Consider the following 27,382-nt stretch of genomic DNA (forward strand, 5'->3'; position numbering starts at 1 on the left):
AACCGTACAAATGCAACGCGGCACATATTTACTCACATAGGGTGCACGTAAAAGGGTTATGGTCGTGCCGCGTTGTCGTGACGCGACCGTGAATCTATTCGGACCAGTGTTCCCTCTAAGCTGCGCGCGTGCGCAATTGCGCACTACTCTCGTCCTCGCTGCGCAGCAGCAATCATATGGCGCGCAGTAAAAAAAAAAAAAAAAAAAAAAATCGGATTTTTTTTTTTTTTTTTGTATTTTTTTTTTTTTTACCCCTTTCCCCATGATGGCGCCGTTTAAGCGGCAGTAAGTGGCAGTAGCTCTGTCCACTTATGTTTTTCGTGTTTTACAGCATGTTTTACATGAAAAATGGACAGGTCGCCGAATGGACGTTCCGCCGAACGTTCATTCGGCGACCTGCCCGTCTGTCAAACGTCCGTCGGCGAAACGTCTTTAGGCGAATCATCCGAGTACCGATGATGTCGCTCACACTGGTACTCAGTGCGCTCAGGGAGGTTGACTTTCTGCTCAGACCAACGAAAAATTAGAGGGAACATTGATTCGGACCCAAGTGCTACGACTCATAGCTGCTTAAATAACGAAACAGGAAATGATTTAATCATTTCCTGTTTCGTGTGAAAAGGTAATGCGTGTGCGCATATCATGCTTAAAGCATGACAATATTAGCAGTTGACGATGACGTTTTCGTCTGCTACCAGTGACCGAGACGATCCGGATTATAGAGCCGAAATGCGTAAAACGAGATCCGTTTTACAAAAAACGTACTTAAAAAAAATCCCGTACAAAAGTTGTTATACGGCGTACACAATTTGAAATGATCAAAAAACGTATAAAATACGGGAAAAACGTATAAGTTGACAGGTATGTGCTGGCAACAGCATCCCCGGTAGCAACTCCATCTATGGCCACCAATTCAGGTTGTCCCCCGCCTCTGTCCCGGAGACAGCTGGGATTGGCTCCAGCACCCCCTGTGACTGTAATGAGGATAAAGCGGTTCAGAAATTAGATTTAAATATTCAAAAAATACATTAAGATGAAAATGACTGAACTCACGGGCTGACATTGACAGGGGATAGACGTCCAATCCATTTTGGCCAGGAGAAGTCGGCAGCCAGCCCACTGAAAATTGGTTAACTTTGTACATCTGGTATGTTAGAATAGATTAATCTAACTAATGTGCTGATCCTGCAAAAGGTATGATTAATTAAACAAAAAGAAACTGTAAACATTTTTTTAAAACAATGAAAATCATAGCGCAGCATTTTTTTCTCCATTTATTTTCATTACTTAATATCATGGGACAGGATTTAAGAATGGTGACCCATTTCAGTCATTTTTTTGTCTCAGAAGGGAATAGATTTGTATAATAATTATTAATAATAAAAACAATAATAATATAAAGTCTGCATTGGTGGGTAAAGAATACACAAATGTACAAGGAGGAGGAAGAGGAGGAGGAGGCACCTTGATCCCCAACTGGATGTGAACATTCCAAGAAAAGAAAGAAAGAAGTGATCCAGTGAAGGTGATGGGAATTCTTCATCTTTCTTAAAAAAAAAAAGAATCCGATTAAAACAATTGAGTCCACACCGATTAAAAAGAAAAGTGGTTACAATTCGCTTCCTTGTGAACTGACAGCTTCCTTACCTGCCTGCAGCCTTCAAAAAAAAAAAAAGGAAAAATGAAAAAAAACATTTGCTTTGTTGTCGCCTTTGCTTTCTGGACGCGAGTGCGCGCTTAACCGTGTGTAAAAGGAAGAGAGAAAACAAAAAAACCAAAAAAAAGGCGGCGCTTTTGTCGTACGCACGTGCCGACCTGGAGGCCCACGTTAGCGATGATATGGCAGACGTCAATACAGAAACACTCGGCTCGACGGGAGGGAGGGGCGCCGGCGCCGACGCCGCAGCCGCCGTTGCCCCCGCCACCGACTCGCGAGTCTACAAGATGAACTTCCCTAGGAAGAAGCCGATGAAGATGGCCGCGATGACCACCAGGAGGGAGGGCAGGGTGGCGGCCGTGTTAGTGGCCGCGTGATCCGAACGCGCCATCTTCCTCATGCGAGCGCTATCGTCCTGCGGGGGACAAGCAAAACCGCTAATTTAAAATATGCCATGTGCAACGCGCTTTCATAATATTGATTCTTTTTTTTCACCCCCATCAAAAAAATAATAATAATAAAAATGTGATTTCTAAGCGTGAAGCCCTTTTATTGTAGTTTTGCAATTGAGGACTTTTTTTTTTATCTGTTGACACAATCGTCAGTAACTTGCTTTTGCAGAAGCGCCGCATATTTTGGGACGATGATTAATCCCTTAGGAAGCCGCAAAGTGGTTCCACGGCATTTGCTTACAGGAACATAGTAAGTAAGTGCTGTGTAAAAAATAAAAATAAAAAAAGTATACGTTTAAGTGACTCACTGACTACTCCAAGTTCTTTGAATGATGTGAAAGTTGAAATTGAGCCTGGGTTTAGAGCAGGGGTAGGGAACCTATGGCTCGGGAGCCACATGTGGCTCTTTTGATGGGTGCATATGGCTCTGAGCTAAAATATGGAAACCGGTGGTGAGGGAAAAGAGTCCCGAACGCACCAATAGGCAATAGCGCTGTGGCATTGATTTTTTTTCATTAGTCTTCTGCATTCATTCTCTCATTGATACTCAGTGAACTCATTGACATTCATTGATTAGCAGCAGCTTAACAATGTTGTCAAAATAATTAAGAGACTTTTTGTACTTTAAAAGTTGTAAAATGACGGGGGGGAAAATCGCACATTTTCATGTTTTGACTTATAAAAATTGTGATTATGGCTCTCAAGGAATAATATTTGAAAATAGGAATTATTTATGGCTCTCTCTTTCAAAAGAGAGCCCCTGGTATAGAGCATAAATTAGACAGAATAGTTGCCAAGAAATTGCAATTTCTCACTTCAAACTGGATACTGGAAGATTAAAAAAAATTAGAAACTAAATATTGCGTCCAACGGCATGAAAGTAAAGTGTCACCACATTTGTGAGCCTTGTACCTGTTTATTTTCTCATCCTAAACCTCTGCAAATTGGTGTTACATAGGCTAATATGTTACCTAGTGACCCCATAACCCTAACAATTACCCAATAGCATAAATCAGTAATCACCTATTAATTTTACAAACGTATCCAGCAAAGTTTGCTAATAATCCCTTTATATGTTGCTGAATTATCGCGAGCGCACACACACACACGTTCAACAAAACAACTGGAATAAACCACGAGACGTATCTGACCTTAAAGTGCCGGTTCTCCTCTCCCATTTTGCTGATCTCGGCCTGCAACCGCTTGCATTTCTCCAGCACTTTCTTCATCTCGCTGTCGTCCAATGAGGAGGCAGAGGTGTTGGCCATGATGGTGGCAACGGGTGTTACTACCGTTGAGGCCGCGGGCGTGTCGGCCTTGGTCGAGTTCATCACCGAGGCGGCTTTGCTCGCCTCCACGTCATTCTACAAAAACATAACCACCTTATTTTTCTACATCCCCTGTTCTGTACCTAATCCCAAAAAAATAACAACATAAATTGAGAGTGGCATCATTTCCATACCATCTTGTCATTCTCAGAAGGCAGCTCGAAAACGCATCTCAACTTGGAATCCATAAGGTCAGTGGCGTCTTTCCACTGAGAAACCAAAGTGAGAAAACTGCTTGTAAATGGCGACGCGCCTGCGATTTTTGGCGCACGTTCCTCACCAAAGCGTCCATGTCAGAGACGTTGGGTGGAGCGAAGATGGTCTGAACCATGAATTTGTGTTTGTTCTTCTCATTGGGGTCATAGTCGAAGGGCTGGAGCATAACTGAAGAGGGACACGAAAGCCTCAAGTTGAATTATTTTTATTTAGATCACTACAGACCCTAATGAGGATAAAGCGGTTCCGAAAATGAGAAGAGATCATTACAGTAATACCTCGCCACTTGGCGGATCCGCCAAGTATATATAAAAAGTTTAGTTTTCAGTGCAAGAACAATAATACAAACATGATAGGTTAGTGCAAATCACAATTGGAGAGTATTTCGCTGGCCACAAGGGGCAAGGGGAGTTAAATAATAGGACAGAAAGGCTTCTAAGGGTCCAAATTATATTAGACAATAAAAAACACTGTCCCTACATTGCAGTTAATCGCATATTGTGTTGTGGCAGCGATCTCGGAACCAATGAATTATTACTGTCAATATCTTCAGCGTGCTTACCTACCATTCATCGACAATTAGTGGGACTAGGCAAAGTCACTTTAAACCAACTCAATCAACTAGCATCAAATCTTGGTATTTATGACTAGCATAACAGCACCGGGTACCAAGGTTCCCTCGAAGCTGTGCGCGTGCGCAATTGCGCACTACTCTCGTCTTCTCTGCGCACAGCAAATCATATGGAGCGCACAAAATAAAATCCCTTTTTTTTTTTAGCTTGGTATTTATGACTAGCCAAACAGCACTGGGTACTATTAAAACTAATATGACTAAAAATGACACTTAGGAATGATTCACTATTTTTTTCATGTTACAAAACCTTCCAAAGAAAATTGTTAAAAAGACTGAAAATGGCTCATCTTTCTGCGGAAAAGCTTTGGGGTGAGAGTTTAATTTTATTATTGTGAACATGGATACTGTAAGTGGGTACGAATTTGCAGGAAACACTGACCAGATATGTTGACGGCAGCTCCCGCTTCAATGACGCCGCTGTTGGGCCGTACGCAGTACCGACGCGGTGCCGTCGTCTTGACTTTGAAACACACTCTCCTGTCCGAGGGGTTCTTCAGCTTGAGGTTGGTGGTGACGACGTCTGTGAATGGACCTGGGGAAACCAGAAAGACGGTCAGCTCACCGGGGAAAAGAAAATACGTTGCATTTCAGACTGATCGGAGATCAGATAGCAAGTATTTCCTAGTGCACGTCCCATAATTGGGGAAATTCAAAAGAAAAAGGAAAAAAAAGAGGTTGGCAAAAGGTTCAAAAAGGACTTGAGGGGATTGTTTTAACAATTGCCAACTCAATTAGGCCAATGTGATTAGGAGGAATACTTGAATCAAAACTTGTTAGGCTTGCGGTGCCACTCTGTCCGGGATGGCTCGCGTCCAAAAGCTCCGAGCAGACGAGATAAGGATAAAAGCTTTCAAGTGACTTAAACTAAAATTCAAGGATTGAAGGGGCTTTCAGTCCAGACCACCTAAATGACCCAGAAATACTCAAGAGCCCATTCACATTTAGGCACATTACCACAATGAAACTTGAAACTACGCTACTACACTCCAGAGACGGTGATGCCAATTGATATTCAAATTTGATGCCAACAAACGTTAGACAAACTATGCTACTTGACTTAAAATTTGCATATATTTCAACACGTCAGATAAATGACCTCGCCTTGGGATCAGCTATGCGGTTGGCTTCGCTTAGATATATTACAAGACAAGAGGTGCAAGAATCAAACGGAAACTGATTGACCATCAAACGATTTGATTTTTTTTTCATCGTTTATTGACATTGCTTCATTTTAAGTTGTCCTCTGATGCCGATTAATTAGAATGCATTATAAAACACAGTAGTAGTAGGAGGAGGAGTAGTAGTAGGAATAGTAGTAGTAGTAGTAGTAGGAATAGTAGTAGTGGTTAGAGGTTGTGTTATACATCCACTAGATAAATTTCATATCATGATTAACTAATATTGAGCCATATTTTTAAGGCACACGGAAGGCTTTTGAAAAAAATTGTCTAGTCTTTTAGTTGCGCCTTATAGTGTAATAAATATGGTAAATATGCTACTGAGAATTCAAATCAGCTATAGACAGGACTTTTTAGTGATACAAATATGTGGCCTATATTTCAGCACCATTTAGGAAGCCGTCAAAGGCCGAGTGGATGCCTATTACTTGATTACAGTCATACATTGATATTAAACTGCTTGTGAAAAAACAACTTGTGATGCCGTATCCAGCTGCCAAGTGTCCAACTTAGTGCTAAGCATTATAACGGCAACGCTAAAGTTGCAAAATGGAGGTAGACGTCACAAGACGTGGCGACTCAAGCCAACTGCGCTGATTGAGTTTGCATTATGTAGCTGCTTTTCAACAGTACTGCTAAATGCAGCTGACGGGGTAAGTTAGCGCCATAATGGGAAGGAAGCTTAGTCACAAGATAACAAAGTCCAAGTGGTCATCTTACATGGATATTTAGCTATTTGCCTAAAACATGTTAGCATGATTCTTCTTTTTGTCCCCTGCGAAATGCCTTTGCTGATTCTAAAATGTGTTAGCATAGCCCAAGGGTGTCAGACTCGGGTTGGTTCGTGGGCCGCTTTAACGTCAACTGGATTTCATGTGGTCCGGACCATTTTAGATATAATATTTATATATATATATATTTTATAATGGATTAAATGAACTGGATTAAAGGGCCTGAATATTCATTTTTTATCGATCTAAAACAATGTTTATTTTAGCTTTTTATATATATTTTTAAATTTTACAAAATGATTTTTGAACTAAAAACACAGAAAAAATGGATTAAAAAATTACAATTATTGATTTAAAAGGGGTAAAATCAGGAAATTTAATATAAATCTATACTCTTCATTTGAATTTGATCCTAAAACAGAAAGTCGGCACTCATTTACTTTCTCGGGCCGCACAAAATGATGCAGCGAGCCAGATTTGGCCCCCGGGCCGCCACTTTGACACCTGTGGCATAGCCAATTCCATTCATTCTCTGTATCTTATCCTTACAAGGAATTGGTGGCCAGCCAATCACACAAGGAGACAGATAACCATTCATACCTCGGGGCAATTTAGAGGGTTAGCCGATGTATTAGCCTAAAATATTAATTGCTAATTACGGGTTCTTTAACCAATAGAGTCGGAAGTCTGTGAATTCCATTCAGAGGAGATTTTGGCTATTTTTTTTGTAAGCAAACCCTTTTAATTTGCCGCATTTAGAGTCCATTTGTGCCCTTTGTTTGGTGACCTCCTCACACGGAGAAAATTAGCCGGTCGTGGGGAATTAAGAGCTGTGCATTAAGCTTGGCGAGTGTTTACAAAAGGTGGCATTCACACCCGTTGCTCCCGAGATAAGACGCCGAGCATGACCTGCTTGCAGTACACAGGCATTGTTGTTGTTACACACCGTCGCACACGTGCGCCACCGTGACATTTGCGCGACCTGTACATTTCCGTCAGTTGGAGAATGCATGCCTCAAAATCATTTCATAAAACCGAGACTCTGCGGTTACCATTGGAAGATGATAAGTATCACCCAATCCAAATTAAGCCCACATTAAATTAACATGGTTAACCCTGTTTGACAAGAACAATTTAAATATTTAAACTGATTAGACGCTCGAAACATTTACAAACAATTTTATCATGGTTAATTCATCACCAGATGTTACACATTTGTCCTATTTTAAGCTGCGCGACGATTTCGGACAGTTTGTACTGGTTTGTTAGCACAAAAAGCACATTCACTCCAGTTAGCCGTTCAACGTCCCTTTTTCTATCGGGCCTGTTCTCGTGATCTTGTTCTGTATACGAATATTTTAAGGGGAATTTCTGTCCATGACTGTGGAGCATTACGCTAGACAAGACCACCTTACAGCAAAGTGGAGAGTGTGGAGTATAACACAGCTAAAAAATAAATGAATTAAAAAACAGACTGCGTCAAAAAAGCAAAAAAGTGCAGTCCACAGAAGGTTAGGTAGAGTGTCGACGATTGAATCGAAATCTGGAGTATTGCCCTAAATAAAAATGAAATAAAGCAGAAATGTTGAAATAGCAGGTAACAAAGGACAAAGCAGTCCATTTTTTTCCTCTAATTTTAAAAAGGATAGCGGGTATAACACAAAAACTACCTTGGAAATGACTCCACCATAAATACACACTGTTTCCACCCACACTACCTCCATCTATTACCTAACCCCGAGCTGACACCCTGGCTCATCTTGTTGCATGCCAGCCGAGTTTGGGTCCCCCAGGCCTACGCGTAATCTAAAAATAGCATGGGGGGGGGGGACAAAAAAAAAGGGCTGCCCCTTGTATTTTACCCGCCAGAGGAATCCCAGATAAAGGAGACGTTATTCCTTTAAGATTATATGCAATAAAAGCAGATTCTTTTGTATACGGAGAAAGAGCACATGAGCACAAATCCATTGAAAAAAAAGAAACCTGCTGTTGATTCAGTTGGAATTGATTGCATTTGTGGATTAATTCATTAGACGGCTTGATTCGCAAAATCAGATGTTTACATTAATTATGTCTATTGAGTTTATTCATTGACTGGCTGCAGTGAGGCAGGCCACTCTTCATTAAGTCTTCAAGTCTGGGTCAATTCAGGACTTGATATTTTTCAGGGGTTCATCTTTAGTCACATTTTTGTTTTAAGCCAAAATAAAAATGAGTTGAAATCTTCAAATCTATTTTTATTTAAAGCATTATATGTTAGGAGCTTGTAGATTTTTTTTCCAATTTTGTTTTAGTGGGGGTTTATTTTCTTAACGATAACACAGAAAACACTTTAGGTAACTTCTAATGAGTAGAAACAACACATAATCAAATAAAAATAAAAATATTTCTACGTTTAGAAACACTACGCTTAGCCAAGACAAAATATAAAAATGCAAAAATTAAGAACACGGGTTCTATAGGGAAAAACAACTGAGCTAATCTCAACAAAGGTCAAGTACAGCTTTCAATTGAGTTTGCATGACTTTTGAGACACACGTTGTTAGTTGGCGATTTGTGTTTGATTGCGAGCAAAAAAAATTAGATAAGCGTACCAGGTAGTGTAAGCAGTAACTCATCTACAGTTAACTTGTAACCTAGAGACAACGATAATTCCGCATGATCCGTTCATTGGAAATTCTTAACCTACTGAATCCTGCCGTATACAGGATAACAATTAATTTTTCAATGCTGATCCCAAATTTTTTTAAATGAAGATCATTTAAAGTTCAATAGCTATTAGCTACGACGTTTCAAGATCGCTTCATGAATGAGAGTGGTAGGATTTTAAAGTTAGTGTCCACAAGAAAAAAAACAATAATTTGAGTGGCATATTTAAGGCCTTCAGCTTGTCATTAAAGTTTGCTGTCACTCCCAATTAAAGATTCTTTATCCTCTGCATAAAACTACTACAGTCACTAATTCTAGAGGATAGACAGGGTCCAATATGTGATGGTGATTTTTGTCATTTACAAGTATTTTTGGGCGGACATTTTTTTAATCAAAATTAAAAATAGGCATGAAATGTTTGCATATTTCCAACTGTATTGTGATTACATGGCCCGTTCTATGTTTTTATTTATACTAGTATGCCAAGATTTTACAAAAATTGATGGCATTTCTGTTCATTTCAGCAAGTAAACGAGAGCCTTGCGAGTTATTGCCGACTTACCAAGGATTTGACACACTGTACAATATATACTTTATTATTATTCATTATGACAGGACACATTGGTGACATTGTACTGATTGACAACTTCACCTGCGACCTCATCACATATAGTACAATTCCAACAACGTAATGCAACAGTTGGTCTCAACAAATGATGCAAAATGAGAGTTGGAGAAGGAGTTTGTTTTTTAGGGTGAAACTCCAGAAAGAGATCGTTTTAAAACAAGGCAATACTTGGGTTAGCATGCGCAGCCAACGATTAAATGACACATCATTGATGGCTAGCCAGGTAAAGCTAACACGGGCTGCCTTACACCCAAACGCTTTCTTGACATTTCGAGCTATTGTATAAAGATTATTTAGAAACAAAAGACATTTTTCACTTTAACTATTAATTCGCAAGAACAGTTTAGTAAGTGTCTCATTCCCATTGCACACACCGAGACGTTTCATTTATAGAGTTGAATTCAAACCTCAAGGGAAGGCGTTTAGCAATGCTAAAGTAGCTAACACATTCACTTTCAGCGACGTCAGCATTCCCCGGCCTATCTCCATCACCTTGGCCGCCAACGTGGCCTCGAGGCGCGGCTAGCTAGTGCCACGAGAGCGCGAGGAGGCAGCGGCGGCCCAGCCCAGCCCGGTCCGGCCCTACCCGGCCTGGCCGGTGGGCTAGCTAACTTAAAATGGCGCTTGAACGCTAGTTAGCACGCAGCCTATGACGAGCCACTGAAGGGAGAGTATAAATACATTTTGGAGCACCGGCAACAGGCCGTCGCTCACCGCCGGGACATTTGACACGGATACTCTCACGGCGGCGACCCTTACCTTTAAATTTGAGGTCCGAGGGGGGGTCCAGAACGAGGATCTGGTCCAACTTTGACATTTTGGCTAAAGAGGAAGGGGACGCGTGAGAGGGAGAGGGCCACTTGACTCACTGCTAAAGTGGAGTGGAAGTCTGACGGACTCGGCTTGGCTTCTATCTCACTCTCTTTAACTCACCCTCTTCCTCCCTCTCTCTCTCTCTCTCTCCCTCTCTCCCCCTGACGTGCACGAGCACGTGACTGCTAATGCCGGAGCGCGCACGCATTGCACCGGCAATTGAACAATATGAAATGAACACATTTACGGCTCACTCATACTTAAAAGTTGACGTGTTTTTCCATAGAATTTAGTCAATTTTCTACTAGTGACTTCGAGAGACGTCCAATTATTTTAAAGTAGAAGATCTGGCTGTGATTGCTTATCTTTCAGTGCTATTGCATTGATTCAAATGGATTGGACGTCTAGCGTCGTCAATGACAGCCATTTCGTTCAACTAGATTACTCCCTTAATTCAATTTTTAACTGAATGCGATGATTCAAAACAAACTTTTCAGAGCCAACAGAGCAAATAAGTTCATGAAATCACAAGAGCTCAATTTTCCTATTTTACTTTTTTTAAAATATAAGTTAATGAGAACTAATATCCAAACGTAATACGTCACCTTTTTGTCATATTTTTTCGTTTTAATGTTAAAATTTAGTGCTAAAAAATCCACATTTTAAATAACAACTTAAAAACTGAACTCCACTTTATTTTGGTACAACTGTCCCTCTTCCCTTACACAATTAAAATTATTCCCCTAAAAAACTATTAACGACTGAAATTATAACTTTAGTATATGTATATATTTTAAATTGTAATATTACTAAAATGCAAGTGAAAACTGAGGTAAAAAATGACTTTTGAAATAACTGAAAAGCTCCCTTTTCATAAAATAACCATATTTTCACAAATTCTATTATTCTATAGACTGGATAGTAGTTTTTTTCTTGAAAATTGAAAAGAAATACCCCTTAGAATAGTAAATAAAGGCAAAGAACTAAAGTAAATCACTTTCCAAGACCAATTTCCATTGAAATTAGCTTAATAAATTAAACAATACCTGTTAACAAAGGAAGCAAAAGGAAAAATAGGATTATACAATCAATAATTACAATTTTATTACAGTACACAAGTTAGAGTGGTTGCAAGTCCGCCGATTCATGCAAAAAGGCACTTTTGGCAACATCAATTTCTTCGTGGCATATTCAAAACGGCGTCCAGCATTGATGAATAAAAGTGTTGCTGCTTAAGAAAAGGTGATAATTTTCATTGGTTAGTTTGTAGAAAATAAACAATTTTCCACTTGCTGGAGTTTAAAAAGATGTAAAAATAGAAAAGAAATAAAAATACATGAAAAACAATTTGTATTATTGTAGTGAAAAAATGAAATGGTGGAACCTCTAAAGAGGAAAACAAAAACAAAAACAATCCTCTGAAATATTCTGAATCTACTCTTTTCAAAATGATTTTAAAAATGCTTAGTATTAAGAATTTATATCATTCTATTGTATTAAAATCTCAACTTTAGTATTCTAAAGTTGCAACTCCATACGATTTTTTTCTGCTTTTCAAATTGTGATTTTATATTCAGGTACTCTTTCTTTTGTGACATGAAACGACAACTTTATGGTCATAAAATTTCCAATTTGTCTCGTAAAATAACCATAACCAATTATAAAATTGCATTTTTGAAAGTCTGAGCACTTCATAATACTATTTTTCTACCTTTCCACGATGGAGATTCCGCTGCAGTTTTTTTAATATGTAAACAATCGTAGTAGTAATAGAGGGACGGGTCAGAGTGTTCCAGCAGAGGGCGCCATTGCGTACCCGTCATTGTGCAGCATTGAACTTCCATTTTACACAAGTGCATTTGCATTGAAAGTGTGTTAATGTGCCATTGTAGAGCTGAAGTGCAACAAACGATGAGGTTTTAAAGGGAAATGCTTTGCAAAGGATCACCAGAAGGAGACATTTGACTAAATAAAATCTTAAAATGTAAGGGATCTCCTAGCAGCACCTCCTAGTGGTTGGCGCAGGTTGTCGGGTAAGTTTGAACGATTCGGTGCTCTCCAAATCGGGGTTCTCCAGCGGCGGGATCTGTTTACCTGAAAGACATTTTTTCTTTTAATTACAGAAATGCTAAAGAGAAAAAAAAACGTATGTAGCCATCAGAAAGTTGAAAATTCTTCATATTATACTCAATATGATGCAAAATTCAGTTTAACGTTAAGGAAATGATGACCTTTTTACTCAAACCTCTCATTGGCGGAATTGATCACAATCATGCTAAATGCTAACGCTCGCAACATTGACTGATATTTTGGCATCTGCTAAACGACGTGGCGAGCGGTCTGCGAGCACGCTGCATCAACGATACGAAGTAGACGACACCTACTGATCTTCTGGAAGAGCTCTTCCACATTGACGGCGTTTCTGGCGCTGGTCTCGATGAAGATGGCGGCAATGGATTCTGCAAATTCTTTGGCCTCCTTCATAGGGACTTCCCTGAAACGTCAACATCGGGTATGATTATTACGGCAGATCTTGGAACCTATCTACCGCGATAAACGGTACACGGTCGATTGGTCGCCGGTCTTTTGGTCGCCTGTCTTTTGGTCGCCCGGAAGGTAAGTGATAATTACCATTTAAATCGTTGCTCAAATTCCCTAAATACAAACTGCGAATGACTATTTAGTCATACTTAATGCCCTACTAATTATTAGGCTAAAGAAAAGCTCCAAATTTCCCGGACTTTTATTGTTTTTTGTTGGAGAACTTGTTGAGACCCTGACTGACGTAGCTTCTTAAAGGGACAACGCGTGTACATACAAACTCATACCCTCACACGTTGGCTCAGTGAAACTGCTCATGGCCATTGTTGGCTTTTATTGATGCGTAGACCGTGTTGTTTTACCTTGTTTTGTCTCCGGTCTTTTGGTCGTCGGTCTTTAGGTCGCCCGTTGTCGCGGTCGGGGCGACCAAAAGACCGGCGACCAAAAGACCGGCGACCAAAAGACGGCGACCAAAAGACCGGCGACCAATCGACCGCACACGGCGATAAACGAGGTATTACTGCACCTGCTAAACTGCTACTTGTTATTGGTACGGTTAGTAAGTCACTTGCAGTTACATTTTTTGGGGGGTTCATAACTCAAGACGAGAAATCTTAGGATTTTCGCTTTAAAGTAACACATTTGTAGTCTCTTAAAACCATGAATATGGAGGTAAAAAATTGTGAATCGGGGGGGCATCTTTTACGAGGGAAATTGTAAAATTCAACGATTTTAAGGCAATTTTAAGGGCGTGGCTTATACGTAGAGGCGGCTTATATGCGAGAAAATACGGTATTTTAAAAAGCGCCCAGGTCAAGGTACCACAGCATTCATAAAACTGCAAAGAGTCGCTCACCTGATGTCTCCTAAGTCGTTCTTATTCCCTGCGATGGCGACAACAATGTCTTCGGGCCCGTGTTCCTTCAGTTCTTTCACCCACTTCTTGAGTGTCTGAAAAGAGTCCTGCACAGCAAAATTGATCAAGTTGACTTTGTCCTCTTGCCATTATGTGTCGTCAACATATTCCAATGAGAAGCTCACCAGTTTAGTGATGTCATAGACGATGACAGCAGCGGCCGAGCCTCTGTAGTACATCGGAGCTAGTGAGTGGAACTAATAAGAGGGAAAAAAAGACCTGACATATAACAAAATGCCTTTTTATTGTGCATTTTTCCGCAGTTTGTAACAAGTAGAAAAAATATTTCCAGTAATAATGGTAGAGAAAAATATAATGTATTTACTAGAGAAAAAGCGAGACTATTTTACGAAAATAATAAAATTATGATTTTTTTTAATCTGAATTAGAACAATTAAAAACATGTTTTTCCATTGTAATATCCTATTTTTAGTTGTTTTTTTTCCAGAGGGTCGGAACGAATTAATTTTCATTTAGTTATTTTAAATAGGAAAAATTGATTTGAGATAAGAGTATAAATTGACATACAAGCTCGGCCCCAGAACGCATTAAGCTAATATCTCAATGTATGACTGTAGTGAGAGTTGACTGTCTTCAATATTGATCAAATGAGCATAACACCATGCTAGCAACATCCTCGTGACCCTGAATGCTAGGCGGTCACAAGGAAACATGGTACATGATGGATCTTGCGCGAGAAATCTAAGCATGTGAAGAACATCAAAAAAAGAACATTCTAACCCGCTCCTGTCCTGCAGTGTCCCAGATCAGGAATTTATGCAGCTCGCTCCCAGACGGCACCGTCTTGGTCAGGAATGAAGCGCTACAGAAGAACAGGTCAGCATTAGCGTTAGCTTTAAAGGTGAATTAATGTCTACCCTAAGTCCTCGGACCATTAACATTCACACCCGAGGAACTGACAGGCTGGCTTTTGGGAATGTAAGAGGAAACCCACAGCAGGATGAAGCCGGATTTGAACTTGCAGTCTCCAAACTGGAAGGCGGACGTGCTAATCAGGCATCCTAAACCTTGACTGACCTTTGGGAATGTTCTGTTTGTTTTCCTGTGCACCGTTCCTTAAAAGCTTCTACCGTTTTTCAATAGGGACGATGATTTTCAAGATTATTAAAGAACTTTTGATTGGTCTCACCCTATCGTGGGGCTGATGTTGTGGTCGAAGTGATCTTGGACGAAGCGACAAACGATGCTGGATTTACCCACACCGGTGTCCTGTACACACAAAGATGGAATCAACCAGACCACACACAAATGTTTTCAATATTAGTTATTCTAAATGTAATTCCTTATTTTTGAAAACGGCAACAAGCTTCTCATTTACAGTCAGCCATTTCCTTGAACTGGTTAAATACTTTTGAGAGATTTGCAATTTACCGCCACTTTAAATTCCTCGCTTAAGGGGCCTTAATTTCTTCATATGAGTTGAAATGTGCAGAAGAAAGAGGCTAGGACGCTAGGTCATTCATTTTTCAATCTTCAAGGTCTTTACTTTCATTTTTAAAGCCTTAATTGGCCAGCCATGCAGTGGAGAGTACTTTGATTCATGTGATTGATAGTTTCCACACGGTCTGACAGTTGAAAATGAGTCCATTTTCGAGACTCTGGTTGGTTCACGGGCTGCTTTAACGTCAGCTCGATTTCATGTGGGCCGGACCATTTTAGATATAATATTTATATTTTTTTTATAAATGGATTAAAAGAACTGGATTAAAATCCCTGAATATTCAGTTTTTTATAGATCTAAAACAATGTTTATTTTAGCTTTTTTTATATATATTTTTTTAGATTTTACAAAATGATTTTTGAACTAAAAACACAGAATTGATTAAAAAATTACAATTATTGATTTAAAAGGGGGAAAATCTGGAAATTTAATATACAACTACACCCTTCATATCCTCACCCATAATTTGATCCTAAAACAGAAAGTCGGCACTCATGATTTACTTTCCCGGGCCACACAAAATGATGCAGCGGGCCAGATTTGGCCCCAGGGCCGCCACTTTGACACGTGTGATCTAGCACATATTTACTAATATACCTGCCCATAGCAGTAGCCCACCTCCCCATGCTGCCATTTTGAGTCTATTACTGATCAGTCAATAGTCACCCTGACCAGTCTGTAAAAATGTGAAAAATTTGTCTTCACATATTTCATTTTTGATGTTACCTTGGATATTTCAAGAATTCAGCATCCCTTTTCGGAGTAATTTAAATACCTTTTGGTATTTTCCTGAGAAGAATCTGGCTAATAATTATGATGTGCATTACATCCATTAATAATCAAGTTTATATAACTTGGAGTTTAAAAGAAAATACGGATAAAATTATGATATGCCAGAATGTGCCTCTTGCCTACTACTAATTAAGCCGCCTTTACAAATACAATAGCAAAACATTATAAATAATTCTAAACTTGCAATTATCAACATATAACTGGGAAGTGACATATAATAAAAAGGCATTAAAAATTAGTCAGAACTCTTGTCCAAGATATCATGAAGTTTCTAGTCTGACAATTGGGGGATGACGTCATGTGACGTCATAACGCTACGAAATTGTTACCCAATTGTCAGCTGCTCCTGAGGTATTGTTTTTGGGTCAACTTCAGATTCACATCAACAGGTCGTAATTACGTCAAGAAAAGTTGACAATACAAGTCGCTATTCAGTTGGGGTGCGATTGATCAATTTCCTAAATTAGCAATGCTTAAACAAAGAGAAATTCCCCAAAATGGAGGGAGATAAAAAAAAACATTAAAAACATGCCACTTACCCCTAAAAGACAAACTTTGAGCTCCCTTATCGCCATTGTGGGTCGCCAAAGTGACTTATATCATTATCTGTCAGTATTCAACTACTGTTTTTGTTTCGTCATGCTTAAAACTCGTACTTTATCTGCGCCTCTCTTCTACAAAGGAGAGAAAAACCCAACCCCGGACTGTCTGACTTGCTGACCATCAGCAAGCACATCCCGCACCAAAATGAGACGCACATCCTGTGAGAGTTTTCAAAGTAAAACCTATTAAAAACAACGATGCGCCCTAGCCGCAGATTTCAGACTAAAAGATAACACATTTGTTATCTCAAGAAAAAAAACTGAATAACTGTATCACCACGCAGCTCTCAAGTCACGGAGAGAGAAAATATTGAAATTAAATATGCTTTTACTTTGCCAATTTTCCGTTTTTTCTTGTTGTGATTACCCTGGATTTTCCATAATACTTTATACTGTGTACATCGGAAACAAGGGAGATTTAAACGAGAACCCACATTTCCTGCTTGGAAAAGTTTTTTTTCTGTTTATTTCACGTTAACTCAAGTAATATTTCAAGTTGAGAAAAAATGTGTCACGGAAATTAAATGGGAAGCTGCAAATTTAACACCGTTTGGTAATACTGGGTGGGCAGAAAAAATAACATTACTATGTTTCATGGGCATAGTACTTGGGTGCAAATAAAAAAATGCCTCAAAATGGATGCTTTCTTTAATCTTCACAGCATGTATTTCAGTCACAGGGTTATTAATAATACATAAGATCATGAGACCAGAATCAAACAGACAAGATAACGGGTATTTAATTAATGTGGATATAAAAAAGAAATTAACAAGGAGGGAGGGATCTGTGACAAATACCCAGAAGAAAAAAAACAAGAAAAATATTTAACAAAATGAAAAAAAACATCATAATACACTACAAATCATCAACAAAAAAGGAAAAAAATCCCTTTGGAGATGATTGCACAGTAACACTTTAAAGCTGTTTGTCTATGATATCTTTCTAAATACTTTATATATTATGAGAAAGCTTCCTTTCCATTAAGGTTCTTCTTCAATTTAAATATTCATAGCCATCGTAAGTATACAAAAAGCTTTTTTTTTTCATATCGTTCAATCAGTCTTCATTTTGGCACAATGTAATAATGTTGATGAAAATAATTCTTAATGATTGACCATATTGTCATCATATATTATGAGCAGTTGTGGCTTCGTTAATTTCATTCTCGGGCCAAATATGACCCACTGGCCGGAGGTTTGAAACCAACTCCAAATCTATATTCATTTTGTTAACAAGTCATAGCGTTGAGACAACACAAAAAAATATATATATTTGTAATAAGCAAGAAGACACTTACATCAAATCAAGAGGATTTTCCAGATTGTTAATTATTAATTCAATATGTCGAGCTACGTTGGGGAAAAAATGCTCAAAAAAAACTGACAACAAATGTCATCCACTAAAACCTATTTTTCCCAGCACATTTCTTAATGAAAGTATTCTTCTGCTTGAGAATGGCAAAATGTAATACTAATCTTGGCAAAATTTAATATGTGATTGATTCACGTAGGAAATAAAGGCCTTGCTGAACACCTTCAAGATCTATGATGATTTTCTCATGAGATGAAGCATTTTTCCATCAAAATGTCGAAAAGTCCAAAATCAATTCATCACGCCTGGTATTCGAAGCCACGCCGGGTTTCCTGACCTGTCTAAGTTAGTCATTTTGTGAACAAAAAATCTTGAAAATATCAACATTTCCGACTCACCCGGTTAAAAAGCCAACTGCGACAAATCTCAGTGAACAATACGTCTTAAGGGAAGGTTACGACATGGATTTTCCAGCTCTGCGGTTATTTCACTGACAGAAAAGACATGTTTTTTACGTCTTTTTTTTTCAATTTAGCCTGCTCACATGTTGCTGTCCCGCTTTTCTTTGCTGGGCGACGGCTTGGGGGGATCCTTCGCTGCCTTTCCGACCGGAGTTGCGACGGGGGGGCCGGCGGCGGTGCTGCAGCTGTTGCTTTCGGGGCCCTTTGCCTGCTCCTCGCCCCCGGCTCTCACCTCCGGGCTGGGCTGCGAAGGCGGGGCCTGCTCCGTGGCGGGCGCGGGTGCCGGTTGCGTGGCGAGCTCGTGCTGCAGCTTGCTGCTCTGCAGCAGTCGCAGCTGGACACGGAGCTCCAAGATGGCCTCCTGTTCTTCGTGGATGGCCTGGTTCAGATGGGTGTTCTTGTTCTGGGACGCAAAAGGTTAATCTCGTGAGATTTCAACCGGGTAAGCGCTGAATAGACACGCATTCCTTTTTCATAGCCCAAGAAAAAAAAATGACAGAAAAAAAACCTTCAAAATCAGAAAAAAAGTTCATCAAAGGTACGGCCCGGGGGCCAAATTCGGGCCGCAAAATCCCTTTGTGCGGCCCGCAAAAGAAAATCATGTGTTTTGAGTACAAATCAGATAAGACGTATTTTTAGAAAAAAATAAATCCCAATTTAAATACAATGTGGCACGTGACAAAATGGAGGTTGCCACCCCTGTTGTAGACAATGTTGTTGTTAAGCTTGAAGCTATTTTAGCCTTTTCTTTACCTCGAGTTCCTCATTTTGCTTTTGAAGGTCCTCCAGGATCATCTGCAACTCTTCTTCGTCCTCGCTCTCACTCTCACTCTCGGACGAATACTCTTCGGTCTCACTGCGGCCTTGTTGACGACTGAAGAGCGAGCATAGATGAGTATAATGGCTTTAGGGGGTGCCTTGGAAGGACAAGGCGGCCATATTAAGACCACTATCTTACCTCTGGATGTCTGCGATCTCCGCCCGCAGCCTCTCAATCTCCTCCTTTTCGGCTGCAATCTGTCGACGCAACACTTGCTCCAGAGAGATCAACTCCTCCTGCTCAGTCAGGATCTCGTTCTCCTGAGGTGGATACATTTTTTTTGTTCATAAGCATACTTTTTGACAACCAATAGCATTCCCAACAGCATAAAAAAGATACAATATTGACAAAATCAAGAGGGGGCAAAACACGCTTCCACATTTGTTGCATTTTGAAATGAAATTTAAACTAAATAAAACAAATAAAAAACTACTTTAGGATTACTGGGGCCGTAACCAATGTATTTGTTTTTATTCATTTTAATTGTATTAATGTTTCTATTAACATGTTACTTATTCATGTTATTTAAAAAAACAAATGGAAAAAAATAGTGAACCACTACACCATCAGGTTGTTTGTGGGGTTAAATTACCTTTTTTAAATGACCAAAAATAGTAATTTCTCCATTGAATTGGTATATAAAATTGACCCCCCAAAAAATGTACAAATGCTTTCATGCCGATTGTAACAATTTTCCAGACGAATTTAGGATCATTAATACCAATAATGATGGATCATTATGGAAAAAAAAATGCACTTTTACTTAATCTATTAATGGACGCTCACCTGTGCCATTAAGAGATTGACCACTTCCTCCTCGTTCTCGGTCATCTCCTCTTTGGAAACATCCTCCTTGGACAAGCTGGCGATCTCCTGGGCGATCTTTGTCTCACATTCCTAATGCGACACGAAAATGAGGAACTCATGTGATGTCATCCTTCCTTCACTTCCCAGCATGAGGTGGGATTCAATGTGAGCGCCCCCTACTTGTCGCTTGGCTTCCCTCAGCTTTCGCTTGAGAGCGGTAAGGATTCGTTGGACCTCCCAGAGGCGCTCCTCTTTCGATAAATCCTTCACGCCGGCCTGCAGGTCCCTGTGCAGGCAGTTGAGCAGGAACTCCTGCAAAAAAAACGCAATCATACATCACGGATAATGCAGATAAACACAACATGAGGTTGTGAGGTGAACGCCCTGTAGTTGCTAGTCTTCCTTCATTCACATTCAACTTCAATTGACTGACCTTAGCCAAACTCCGCCTCCCAGCTCTGTTTTTCCACGTACGCCCTTTGGACGTTGCACTGTGTACAGAGCTGGGAGGCGGAGTTTGGACGGAAGAAGAAATCGCTGCTCCTCACAACAACGACGTCCAAAATGAGTATGAGCGAATCGAAGTTCGAGATCGAGACGCCAGAGAAGGATCCAGTACGTCGAAAGAGGATCCTTACGGACGTCGAAAAACATCGGGTTTTGCAGTGTGGTAATTGATGTTCGTGTTGTGACTGTTTACATTTGTGCCTTGGCCAATTTGCATTTTTACTTTTTTGCAATGGGTTTGAAATTGGCAGTGCTAAATGACTATTGTCATTTCTTGCCATTAGTCCCTAAGAGGTAAAGTCCACGTATTTATTTGTCCACTCACCTGTCGCCTGATCTCCTCTTTGATACTGTCCTGAGTCTCGGGCAGCGCCGGCATGGTGGCCATGTTGGACCAACGGAGCGGGCGCACTGCTTGCTTCAAGACCACGTCGCCAAACAGTTCTTTAACGTGTGTAAAGAACATGTACAGGACCCGGTTTCCGATCTGTAACAAAGATGAGATAGACGTTAAGTTACAATATTTCATAGGTTTGAGCGGAGCTTCAATGAAAGAACCATACTTTTAAACGCTCATTCAATTCAATTGTTAACATTTTATCAAATGATGTTTGTAAATTGCCTTTATAACGTACAATATAGTGCTATTCCTCTTAATATTTTAGAATAGAAGGATATATTCCATTCATTAAAAAGCTGATTTGCGGTACAATTGTTAAATCATTTAATAGTGTAGAGGAGAAACTTGTGAGTCAAAGCACAAAGCAAAAGTGCATATTTATTAAGCACTGTGGTTAGCAAGAAGTAGAGCAGCCATGTGGACGTCCCATGTGGGGTATGAATGTTCTAAAGTAGGCCAGAGCTTCAAAGATCAACAGACTGACCCATTTTACAGCAAAATAAAAAGAATTCCAGGCACCTGAATGGTAGGATTGAGGACGATGGAGATGTTCTGGATGTTCATCTTCGTGTCGGGCTCCCTGGCGATGACGTGGTCCATGTGCGTGACCAGCCAGCTCAACAGGAGGTGGTTCTGTGGAGGCGTCTCGGCCAGCAGCCGCTGGAACTCGCTCACCTTGTCGCCGCCCTCCGCCGGCCGGCCGCACGCGTCCTCCAGCCGCTGCACTAGGTCTCGGCCCAGCAGGTTGTCAGGAAGCTCGCGGAGATACTGCTTGAGCAGGCTGGCCACCGTGTGAGGGTCATACTCCTCCAGGCACGGGCACTCCTCGCGGTCGTACGCCATTTTCAGCTCGTCCACCTTGGACTTCATGCCTGACAGGGCGACGGAAGTGAGTCATATATTCTTATTAGCATACCTGTCAACTTGTACGCTTTTCCCGTATTTTATACATTTTGGATCATTTCAAATTGTGTACGCCGTATAACAACTTTTGTACAGGATTTTTTAAGTACATTTTTTTGTAAAACCGATCTCGTTTTACCCAATTTGGCTTTGATCTGGATCGTCTTGGTCACTGGTAGAAGACGAAAACGTCATCGTCGACTGCTAATATTGTCATGCTTTGGACTATATAGCGCGTTAGCAAGCAATGTACCCAGACAGTCAAGCTATCGGTATCATACAGCGACATCTAAAGAATCTTGAATTTAGCACATACTGATTGGGCACTCTGTCTACTTTGGAGAAAATTTTACTTTTAATTGCGCCCTATGTGAGTAAATATGTGCCGCGTTGCGCGACATTTGTACGTCTTTTTATTGCTTAATAAGGGGAATTGCAATCATTAATAAGGGGAGCAATTGATTGACAGGTATGTATTAGGTGTCTTTATTTTTTTATCTTTTTACCATTTCCTCTAGTAAGCTACTGGTAGCGTTAGCATACCTGAGACGCGGTAGATGCCTTCACACTTCATGCCGTAGTTCTCGATATAGTCCACACACTCCCTAAAGATGGCGGGCAACTGGATGCCGTCGTATAGCGCAGTCCGCTTGACCGCCTCCCCCAGGGGGGCGCCAAAGATAGGCCTGAAGGCAGGTGTCTCTGGGGGCAGCGTCTCCAGCTCGGGGGTGGGACCGGCGGCGGGGGTGGCGGTGGTGGGCTTTTTCTTCTTCTTCTTCTCCTTCCACTGCTTGACCACGTCGGCAGCTGTCAGGTCCTTGGACTTCTTATCTTTAGGCTCCTTGGGGCCCTTCTCCTTCACTTTAAAGTCCTTCTCCTTCTTCTTGGAGAAGCTGGGCTTCTTGAAGACGTGGATGCCCTTGGAGCGCTTCATCTTGGACGGACTCTCGGCCTCGTCTGCCGAGCTGTCCTCCTGGAAGGCGGCGTATCCCTCCGCTGGGTCGAAAGAGGGAGAGAAAGAGACGCTTCTGCTTTAAATGAGAAACAGGAAGGGAGGTGGGCGAAAACGGGGGACGCTCGGAAAAAAGAGGTCAGTCGCTAATATAGCGCAACTCCCTCGTGGCAAAACCTCCCAAATTCTAAAACATGTATAGTCTTTCAAAAGACAGTTCACGTATATTACTGTGTTTTGAAAACGAGCGAGAACGTCCCAGAACTGTTTACTTTTAATACAAATGTTTGAAATCGCAATTGAGATTGATACCCTATTTTGGCACTTAGAATTGAAACAAAAAAACCTCACTTACTGCGTTTTTCCTTCTTCTTAAACTTATTCTTCTTCTTGCTATGCTCTTTGTCATCGTCGGACACATACGTGTCGGGGGGCTCGTGGTGGAGGCCATCATGCGGCGGTGATGGGTCACCGGTGCGGTATAATCCGGGAAATTTGGTGGGGCTGATCTCCTCAGAGCTGGGGGTGCGCGCCACGCCGCCAGGGTGCTCCGCCCGTCGCTGCTCGGCAGGGCTGCTGCTGGGCGGCAGGAAGCACTCGGTCATGATGGCTGGGTGGCGCTGATCACGCTCTACTCGCCATCACGCCTGTGAAAAAAGTATCCATTAGTCATACAAGGTCATCTCCATAGTAGGATAAATGATAGTAGGATAATAGTAAGATATTGTCAGGGAAAACTACCAAAAAAAGACTGAACGGGGCGGCCCGTCGAGTATCTGCAATGTCTTTTGATGTATTAAGACCAACTCCTCAAATCTGTTGTAATTTGTTTAGGACCTTGTTTAGACCACTGTGATTCTGTTTTTAAATTAAAAGCCCTATCGTGAGAAAAATATGGACTAACATGTTGGTAACTGTTTACTAAACTATCATTACTTAACAAAATTGGCCCCAAATGAATGCATTTTAATTCATTAGTTACCAAAAAGATGCTAATCCTGCACTAAACCTCTCGTTTTAGCAATTTATCGTCCGCAGCCTCTCATGGCAATGTTTTCTTGCGAGTTTTACGAGTTCACTCTACAAAATATGCGGATAATAGTAAGATATTGTCAGGGAAAACTACCAAAAAAAGACTGAACGGGGCGGCCCGTCGAGTATGCTAACAATATACACTAGCTATGCTAGTCGATTAGCCTTATCTCCGTGAGATTAGTACATATTTGTTTACATTTTAAATAAAAACAAGTACTTGTTTAATAATTATTGGTGTGAAAAAAGATGATAACCACTGAAATATTTCAGGTGATAAACTTTACCAAGTGCGTTCAATTCCAAGGCTTGTAGTTTCCGTTTGTCTTGACTTGTGTACAACAGTCTGCGACTGCGCAATGGAAGTTGCATGCTGGGAACTGTAGTTTGAGAGATCGCAAGCAGCCAACCTGACAACTCGCGAAATTATCATAAATATATTTTTGTCTGAAAAATGATCAATAAAAGTGACAACGCGCAACTTTATTTTTTAAAGCCTCTCTCCACCATGCGGTTCTAAAACATTTGACATTCCACAAGGAGGCAGAAAATAGACAATTCTATTATATATTGTAAACACATGAACAACCTAAGTACTGTAGTAGGCCAGGTATTGGTTATTCTTTTAAAACCAACTTTGCAGATGTTACTAATCCCAAATATGAGTCAACCACATGAAAAGAACATTCTAAAGCAGTGTTGGATATGCTACTTACCAATGGAAACACAAAATTCAGAGTACTATAGTTTAAAGAAAGGGCAAGGAAAACAGAATACTAATGGCCTACACTGAATCTAACACCAATTTAAAATACTTCCTTAAAAATTAAAACATTTAGGAAAGATTATAAAACCAGTAAAGCTGCAGTTTAAAACAGAGTATACCCCAAATTTGGGGAATAGTGGTTGTATCATTAGAATTGATTCAAATGGCATCAAATCAACATTTCTATGTGAAGTGGCAGTCAGATAGTTCAGTATGTAAAATGTGGTCCGGGTTCGATCGCAAAGATCTCAAGTTTTACTGCATGTTGACTGCATCGAGAGGTCGATTCATGAGCAGCGTCACCTCTAGCTCTTCCCTCTCACTGAAAAACTGAGCCTTGCCCTCCTGGTGGAGGACCGGGTGCGGGAGATGGAGAGCCAGCCTACTGTAATGTTGAAACACAAGCCGTGAAAATTAACCTTTGACACATGCGTAATTTAACCTAAAAAATATTAGGCAATGTACATTTATTTTATACAGTTTAGGATATGGATACCCAAGTATCTAAAGTTGATGGAAAAAAATGTGTGGTTGTTCAATGTCAGAAAAAGCTTGTGAGCGTTAGAAAAGTAAAAATGGTAGAAATGTTTCTTACTACTTTGGTGTCCGAAGGTCAAGGAATTTTTCTTTAACGTCCAGAGTCACGTCTGATGCTTTGCTGTCTGGGAGTTTGATTTTCACCTAAATATTTTGAACAGTTGTGGTAAATGGGAGGGGTCAGTATTACATAAATTACATTAGTATCACTGTGACTTATAAATAAAACACATTTTGGGAACTAAGCAAATAAAAATTTACTTGGCTGTCAAATTTCATCAGGTTTTACTGCTTGTGATTAAAAAAAAAGATTTTCTACAATATATAAAATAATATAAATTGACTGATAATGCTGATTCTGATTACCAGCATTGCTTCACAGCACATGGAGGAGGGGTCTTTTCTCCCGAGGCCCAAAAAGACGTCTTCTGTGCCAACGCTTTGCTTTAGAATGATTTCATATCTGTAAAAAAGACTTTTATGACTGAATTTGTTGAATATGGCTGTAAATCAGGAACATTTCCATGTGTTGCTACATGGCCATACTCGGGCTTTGGCCTGGGGTCAATGAAGTCATCGTATTGAGGACCCTCGGCGACCTCCTCTTCGCACCATACGTCTTTGCTGTCGTTCTTTGTGTATACCGACGACTCTAAAAAGTGTGCCCGTAAAAATACGCGTTGTTATGGTCGTTACTTCTTATTTTCAGGAGGAACTGACCTTCTTTTTCTCTTTTAGCCGGGGGGCCTATGTGTCCGGGGCCCATCTTGGAATAAGGAGACACACACTGGGGAAAAAATGAAGGAGAATATAGTTGGCAAATTAAGAAATCAACCACTAAAAAGGGAAAATATACTTACTCCATAATCATCATCTTCCTCTTCTTGAGTTGAAAGCAAGGCGGACAGTGCCTGAAGATGATGCACGGATGAAATTTGAGCCTGTTCCATTGTTTCAATGAAGATATTGATGGAATATTCCCCTTTAATAAACTCCAACTGTTGTTCCCTCGAGACGCCGCTGTAACCATGGAAACCAGTGACGTCACCGAAAAACGAACCGTCTTTTAAAGTGACGTTGAAAGTGACGCCCTATGTTTAGCTAGTAAGATGAACTTGTATTACACCGATAAAAAACCTCTTAATTACTCAATTAAACTCGGCGGTGTTTGAAAATAAAACAGTTTGTGGGTATATTTCACGCCGAGAAACGCAAATGAGTCGTGAATGAGGACTTTTTTCGCGTGTGCCTTGAGGAAAAATGTCCCTCCTGACACGCCGTATAAGTCACACATGGCTACCAGGGATCATGTTGAAGGTGACAGGTAGACTCATGGCCGGAGGATTCGCCTTGTGGCCGGCCACCGCCTACGCCGTGGCCGAAGCCAAGAAGTCTCCTCCCGTCAAGATGAACCGGGACGACTTGTCGCTGTACGCCGCCCCGCGACTCGAGAAAGCGGCGTCGGAGGAGACGAAAGCCGGCCACCTGGAGCAGGGTGTCGCCACCCTGCGGAAGTTAGCGGAGCCGTACGCGGCTTGGTGCCGGAGCACGTACGAACGCGTCGAACCCAAAGTGGAAACTGCGGCCCGGCAAGGGAGCGACGCTTGGGGGTTCCTCAAAGACCCGCCGGGGGACTTCTACGCGCGGGCTGCTGTTATCGGCTTGACCGGCGTGCTCGGGCTGTTCCTCGGCAGACGCTCGCGGGTCAAGAGAGTTATCTACCCGGCGGCCCTGGTGGCTCTAAGTGCCTCCCTCTATTACCCGGATCGGGCGGCGGTCATCGCCAGGTCCGCCGGGGACACCTTGTACGAGGGCGCCGTTCGTGGATACGCCGCCGTGGAGGGAATCCTAAAGCCGGAGAGCGAGAAGGTCAAGGCGGGCGGCGACTCGAAGGGGAAACGCTGAGGGTCGTCAATGGATAAAGATCTCAAGCAGCAGAAAAACAACGGGGTGTTCTCGCTTCTGTCTACTTTTTGTAACAAGGAAACTCAGGTTGGACTTTTACAATGTATATTTATGCAGAAAATAATTCTTAAACAAACGGAAATGAAAATCTCGGTAGCCAGAGTTCCCGTGTTACTCCCAAAAACATTTACTTGTGGTTAGTGTGCTTAAAAATGTCAATTTCTCAATCTCCCAAGGCAAAATTTGTACACTTGTGTTACTAGAAAAATTAAATATCAATATTGCTTGAATACAATGAAAGAATATAAGCCATTTCCTTTTTAAATAAATAGAATGCCTTTGTCACGATTATTTGGGTAACAGTTGACCGATCATGATCGAG

The 27,382-nt window shown here is 40.9% G+C and overlaps 5 protein-coding genes across 5 annotated transcripts; 1 reads left to right on the plus strand and 4 right to left on the minus strand.

Moving 5' to 3' along the window:
* Positions 1–1,256: 1,256 nt before the first annotated feature.
* vapal (VAMP (vesicle-associated membrane protein)-associated protein A, like) lies at positions 1,257–10,484 on the minus strand. Its single transcript, XM_077616037.1, has 6 exons — positions 10,233–10,484; positions 4,667–4,819; positions 3,718–3,821; positions 3,572–3,646; positions 3,261–3,473; positions 1,257–2,072 (listed from the first exon to the last, which is right to left on the minus strand). Exons 1-6 carry the CDS (start codon positions 10,288–10,290, stop codon positions 1,938–1,940), a joined length of 738 nt encoding a protein of 245 aa, XP_077472163.1. The 5' UTR covers positions 10,291–10,484; the 3' UTR covers positions 1,257–1,937.
* An 881-nt stretch (positions 10,485–11,365) lies between these two features.
* On the minus strand, positions 11,366–16,743 carry rab31 (RAB31, member RAS oncogene family). The gene is made up of 7 exons (XM_077615478.1): positions 16,537–16,743; positions 14,894–14,973; positions 14,485–14,566; positions 13,869–13,940; positions 13,684–13,790; positions 12,671–12,780; positions 11,366–12,380 (listed from the first exon to the last, which is right to left on the minus strand). Exons 1-7 carry the CDS (start codon positions 16,570–16,572, stop codon positions 12,283–12,285), a joined length of 585 nt encoding a protein of 194 aa, XP_077471604.1. The 5' UTR covers positions 16,573–16,743; the 3' UTR covers positions 11,366–12,282.
* Positions 16,744–17,189: 446 nt separating this feature from the next.
* On the minus strand, positions 17,190–24,180 carry ralbp1 (ralA binding protein 1). Its single transcript, XM_077615936.1, has 10 exons — positions 24,080–24,180; positions 23,116–23,407; positions 22,352–22,804; positions 21,425–21,777; positions 20,831–20,992; positions 20,179–20,310; positions 19,978–20,088; positions 19,330–19,451; positions 19,125–19,245; positions 17,190–18,774 (listed from the first exon to the last, which is right to left on the minus strand). Exons 2-10 carry the CDS (start codon positions 23,363–23,365, stop codon positions 18,451–18,453), a joined length of 2,028 nt encoding a protein of 675 aa, XP_077472062.1. The 5' UTR covers positions 23,366–23,407; positions 24,080–24,180; the 3' UTR covers positions 17,190–18,450.
* Positions 24,181–24,629: 449 nt separating this feature from the next.
* dnaaf6 (dynein axonemal assembly factor 6) lies at positions 24,630–26,907 on the minus strand. Its single transcript, XM_077616266.1, has 6 exons — positions 25,956–26,907; positions 25,816–25,882; positions 25,642–25,747; positions 25,462–25,558; positions 25,154–25,239; positions 24,630–24,943 (listed from the first exon to the last, which is right to left on the minus strand). The coding sequence occupies exons 1-6, from the start codon at positions 26,043–26,045 to the stop codon at positions 24,814–24,816; spliced, it is 576 nt and encodes a 191-aa protein (XP_077472392.1). The 5' UTR covers positions 26,046–26,907; the 3' UTR covers positions 24,630–24,813.
* LOC144086347 (MICOS complex subunit MIC26-like) lies at positions 26,173–27,371 on the plus strand. The gene has a single exon (XM_077616265.1). The coding sequence runs from the start codon at positions 26,356–26,358 to the stop codon at positions 26,998–27,000; it is 645 nt and encodes a 214-aa protein (XP_077472391.1). The 5' UTR covers positions 26,173–26,355; the 3' UTR covers positions 27,001–27,371.
* Positions 27,372–27,382: the final 11 nt, after the last annotated feature.

The sequence above is a fragment of the Stigmatopora argus genome, chromosome 12 (assembly GCF_051989625.1).
Source record: "Stigmatopora argus isolate UIUO_Sarg chromosome 12, RoL_Sarg_1.0, whole genome shotgun sequence".
Taxonomy (NCBI): Eukaryota; Metazoa; Chordata; class Actinopteri; order Syngnathiformes; family Syngnathidae; genus Stigmatopora; species Stigmatopora argus.

Bases quoted from the DNA above. Each gene is read 5' to 3' on its own strand.
- dnaaf6 (XM_077616266.1), bottom strand. From the start codon at position 26,045: ATGGAACAGGCTCAAATTTCATCCGTGCATCATCTTCAGGCACTGTCC. The intron at 25,240-25,461 runs GTAATCAGAATC...CAAAATATTTAG, and splicing joins TGTGCTGTGAAGCAATGCTG to GTGAAAATCAAACTCCCAGA. The intron at 24,944-25,153 runs GTAAGAAACATT...TCAACATTACAG, and splicing joins GACCTTCGGACACCAAAGTA to TAGGCTGGCTCTCCATCTCC.
- vapal (XM_077616037.1), bottom strand. From the start codon at position 10,290: ATGTCAAAGTTGGACCAGATCCTCGTTCTGGACCCCCCCTCGGACCTC. The intron at 4,820-10,232 runs GTAAGGGTCGCC...TGGTTTCCCCAG, and splicing joins CTCGGACCTCAAATTTAAAG to GTCCATTCACAGACGTCGTC. The intron at 3,647-3,717 runs GTGAGGAACGTG...TTGGTTTCTCAG, and splicing joins TCTCTGACATGGACGCTTTG to TGGAAAGACGCCACTGACCT.
- rab31 (XM_077615478.1), bottom strand. From the start codon at position 16,572: ATGGCGATAAGGGAGCTCAAAGTTTGTCTTTTAGGG. The intron at 14,567-14,893 runs GTGAGACCAATC...GTTCTTCTGTAG, and splicing joins AACATCAGCCCCACGATAGG to CGCTTCATTCCTGACCAAGA. The intron at 12,781-13,683 runs GTGAGCGACTCT...TTGACGTTTCAG, and splicing joins AACGACTTAGGAGACATCAG to GGAAGTCCCTATGAAGGAGG.
- ralbp1 (XM_077615936.1), bottom strand. From the start codon at position 23,365: ATGACCGAGTGCTTCCTGCCGCCCAGCAGCAGCCCTGCCGAGCAGCGA. The intron at 20,993-21,424 runs GTGCCTGGAATT...TCTTTGTTACAG, and splicing joins TCCTCAATCCTACCATTCAG to ATCGGAAACCGGGTCCTGTA. The intron at 20,311-20,830 runs GTGAGTGGACAA...TTTTTTTTGCAG, and splicing joins AAGAGGAGATCAGGCGACAG to GAGTTCCTGCTCAACTGCCT.
- LOC144086347 (XM_077616265.1), top strand. From the start codon at position 26,356: ATGTCCCTCCTGACACGCCGTATAAGTCACACATGGCTACCAGGGATC.